Source organism: Sardina pilchardus, chromosome 6 (genome assembly GCF_963854185.1).
Source record: "Sardina pilchardus chromosome 6, fSarPil1.1, whole genome shotgun sequence".
In the NCBI taxonomy this organism is placed as follows: Eukaryota; Metazoa; Chordata; class Actinopteri; order Clupeiformes; family Clupeidae; genus Sardina; species Sardina pilchardus.
In genome coordinates, this window is record NC_084999.1 from 4,086,413 (window position 1) to 4,090,668 (window position 4,256).

Here is a 4,256-nt window from a genome sequence, read left to right on the forward strand (position 1 = left end):
TCAGCATTCAGGGTTGTTTCAGCTTGAACTACTCTGTTCATTGAATATTAAAACACAGAGCTAACCTGAAATATGATGATGTATGATATAGAGCTCACTGAAATGTAACACCATGGCGCATACATATTACTGTGCCGTATTCTCCAAGACCACAGAGCATTATTCCAGAATATTGACTGAATAATAAAGTGATGTTAATCATTAAAATGCAGAAAACGGACTCATTGAGCTTATCTTTGCTGACATGTGATGGCAAAGTCAATGAATGAGTCACTTCTGGACCTCGGAGATAATGGCAAGTGAATCTCTGAGCTGTGTGTGTGTGTGTGTGTGTGTGTGTGTTTGACAACACTGAAGAGCTTTCGTCATCGGAGTTAAAAGTTTCTATTTATAGCTGGCACAGTCAGGTTGTCTTTGAGGAGTCGGGAGGAAATCCTGAATTTGCCTGTACTGATCAACACACTCCTTTAGCCTGAGAGCTCTCTCTCTCTCTCTCTCTCTCTCTCTCTCTCTCCTTTTCTCTATTTCTGTATGTCTCTTGATTTTCATGATCTTACTCTCTGTCAGAGATTCTCTCTCTTTCTCTCACTCACTCTCTTTCTCTCTCTCTCAAATTCAAAGGAGCTTTATTAGCATGACTGTTAGCACAATGTCTCTCTCTCTCTTTACATCAATCTGTACTTTAGTAGCTGATGGAGAATATGAAGCACAGGTTGTGGAGCGGTTTGATCTGGTCTTGTTCTGTTGTGGAGCGGTTTGATCTGGTCCTGTTCTGTTGTGGACCCATTGGGTCAGAACCAATAGTCTTGGACCGCCTCGTGGTACTGTATCTGCAGAGAAATCAATAAAGCGTCTCAAGAAAAGAGAGAAGAATGAGAGAGTGAGAATGAAAGAGGATGCGGTGAGGAGACCAATATGGAGCCTGGGGAGGAGACAGAAGGGGAGGGGGGGGGGGGTTGCCATCCTTTAGATGAACTTACCCCACATAATGTCTTATAGATTTGGATTAATGCATTTTCTATACATCCAGTTATTATCAGTCAGTTTGCATCTATTGATCTTGCTTTCTGTTCTTTTTCTGCTTTTGTTCACCTGGTTTTATTCATTCGTTTTCTTCTGATTGCTTTTCCACCATCATTCTTTCAGTCTTCTTCCATCTCTCCGTCTTTAGTTCCTCTTCAATCTCTCCGTGGCTCTGACTGCTTATCCATTGACTGCTTCTCTCATCCTTTTATCTAAAGAATGCCCTCCTTCCACTCTGTCCATTTTTCTCCCTTTCCCTCCTTCCACCTTGTTCACCTGCTGTGTTCTGTTCACTCTCTTTTTCTACCTCTCGCTCCCTTGTTCTTTCTTTCTTTTTTTCTCTCCTGTTTTCTTTCAGTCTCCTACTCTTTCCATTTTCTCTCAGCATGCTTTTTACACACACAAACACACACACACACACACACACACACACACACACACACACACACACACACACACACACACATGAAGTGTTCTTGTTCTGTGTGCCTTGCCTCCCTCTTTAACTCACTGTTCTCTGTCTCTGAAGCACACTGAGGTGTATTCCTCTTTCTCACACACAAATGCACACGGCATTCTCCTCTGATTCACTCACACAGACAAACAGTACCTTTACTGCTGCTGCTCTCTCTCTCTCTCCCTCCCTCTCTCTCTCTCTCTCTCACACACACACACACACACACACACACACACACACACACACACACACATACACACTGGCTCACTCACTTACTGTATGCTGTGGCTTATCTGCTCTCTTTCCCTCCATCTCCCTCTCTCTCTCCGTCACACACCCTCCCTCTTTCCCTCTCTCTCCCTCTCCGTCACACACTCTCTCTCTCCGTCACACACCCTCCCTCTCTCCTCTCTCTCTCTCTCTCTCTCTCTATCACACCCTCCCTCTCTCTCTCTCTTTTTCTCTCCGTCACACACCCTCCCTCTCTCCTTCTCTCTCTCTCTCTATCACACCCTCCCTCTCTCTCTCTTTCTCTCTCCATCACCCTCCCTCCCTCTCTCCCTCTCTCCGTCACACATCCTCCCTCTCTCACGCATCCGCTCTGCACAAAGAGGCTGCACTCTCGCTCTCTCTCAGTCATTCGCTCTCACGCAACACGCCGTGCTCTCTCTCTGACACTCTCTACCCTCCTTCAACCACATACACACACACACACAGACTCTCTCTCACCTGTCTGTGTGTGCTCTCTCAGACACAAACACACATTTCTCTCTCTCTCTCTCTCTCTCTACTTCCCTCTCTTCCTCTCCTCCTCTCTCTGTCACTCTCATCACCTCCTCTGACTCTCTCTCTCTCTCTCTCTCTCTCTCTCTTCCTCTATCACACTTACTTCTACCTTCTCTCTCTTACACAACCACTCTCTCACTCACACACACACTCACTCACACACACACACACACCGCTCCTCTTCGCTCCTCTCCTCTGCTCCATCTCTGGTCCCTCCACCATGCAGAGGGAAGCAGCAGGATGCTGGGCTCCAGCGCGAGTGCCTCTCTCTCCCAGCTGCCTGCCTCTCCTCTGAGGGGGGACCCAGCTCACCAGGAGCCCCCCTCCTGGAAGCCCTTCTCCTCCCCGGGACACCAGCACCAGCAGCTCCACCAGCAGCTCCAGAAGCAGCTCCAGCAGCAGTGCCGGCACCCGCTCCACCCGCTCCACCCGCTCCAACAGCAGCAGCAGCAGCAGCAGCAGAAGCCCCCGGAGGAGCGACGGCACGAGGGGGTCTCCATGTGGCGCGTGGCGATGCGGAGGAGACGCTACCTGCTGGGCGGCGGCGGCGGCGGATCGGGAGGAGGGTGGCGCGGAATGGGCATGGGCATGGGCATGGGCATGGGCAAGACTGCGGGCTTGGGGGCGCCGGGGCCGGGGGGGTCTGGGGGGCACCAGCCCCAGCAGCAGCAGCAGCAGCAGCAGGGAGTGGACTGGCTGTACGAGTCCTACTACCGCATGAGTCAGCAGCATCCCCTCATCGTCTTCCTGCTGCTCATCGTCATGGGAGCCTGTCTGGCGCTGCTCGCCGTCTTCTTCGCATCGGGACTGGTGAGAGAGAATGCACACACACACACACACACACACACACACTCACGCTCACACACACCCATACACTCACACTCACACACACCAAAAGCTCAAACTATTGCTAGATTCACTGATAAATGTCACGTATATGTATAAACATGCACACAAACAGGCACATACTTTTTATATTTGCACAAAACTTTGTTTTATGATGCAGTTATGTATGCAAAACATATGCAGAGAAACATGTAGTGCATACAAGCCTGTAAACTACAGAAAGAAACACTCCAAAACAGAGCACAGACTCCCACACACACGCTGGCGAGTCCTACGATGTCAACATGCGTATGAAATAGGTCAGTGGCCAATGCTGAGGCGGGAGGATGACTCTGTTGCTGCTGTTTTTGCTACAGTGGATAAGGAGGGATGCTGAATCTGTATTTACTTCTCTCTCTCTCTCTCTCTCTCTCTCTCTCTCTCTTGAGAGATACTCTGACTGTGATTTCATAGCATGGGGTCGGTGCTGGAGTACACTGTGAAGCTGAATGTTGTATTACAGTGTGTATACCGTAGAGATATGATTGGATGTTTTTGTTATGGTCAGATGTAGTAAAACTAGTATGATGTCCTAAATCTGTGTCGTGGTATACGCGACTTGATGGTAAAAACATGAATCGACTCAATGAAATCTACTAGACGCTGGCAAATGCATTAGGGGCAGAGAGTGATCATTGGAGCCATGGTCTGGAGCGCATCTCTCTTGCTCATTTTGTCTGAAGTGCATGTGATCGTATCTGCTGTGCTTAATTCAAGCAGACACCGATCTTTATGGGAGTCATAGAACTGTCACATGCTTAAATCAATAGCCCCGGGAAGATGGATGCTGAGAAGAATGAGGTTTGGAGAAAGAGGGAAAAGATTTTAGAGGGAATTTAATTAGTCCGGCTCAATGAAGCGCAGCATCCCAGGAGGTGTCTACCTGTCAGCCAGGGCAGCTCTCTATTGTCCTCCTGTGTGCTCCTGCGTAAACAGCCCAGCGAGCCGCGCCACGCCACGCCGCACCGCACCGCTATATTGCTGCGCGTTGCTGTCATGCCTGTTTGTATTGCGTGTAGTCAGCAGATGTTGGAGTGGCATGGTAGTAGTTACACATTAGCCAGAGATAATTATGCGTACATTTACTGTGTAGATAATGCAGTGA

At 48.9% G+C, this 4,256-nt stretch overlaps 1 protein-coding gene across 1 annotated transcript in view; it reads left to right on the forward strand.

Annotated features, from left to right (window-relative positions):
• The first annotated feature begins 886 nt into the window (after positions 1-886).
• adcy2a (adenylate cyclase 2a) overlaps positions 887-4,256 on the forward strand; it is an 80,149-nt gene continuing 76,779 nt past the window's right edge. The window contains exons 1-3 of the mRNA XM_062537913.1: positions 887-901; positions 2,708-3,076; positions 4,088-4,153. Coding sequence (XP_062393897.1) covers positions 887-901; positions 2,708-3,076; positions 4,088-4,153 — 450 coding nt within the window. The remainder of the gene's footprint in view (positions 902-2,707; positions 3,077-4,087; positions 4,154-4,256) is intronic.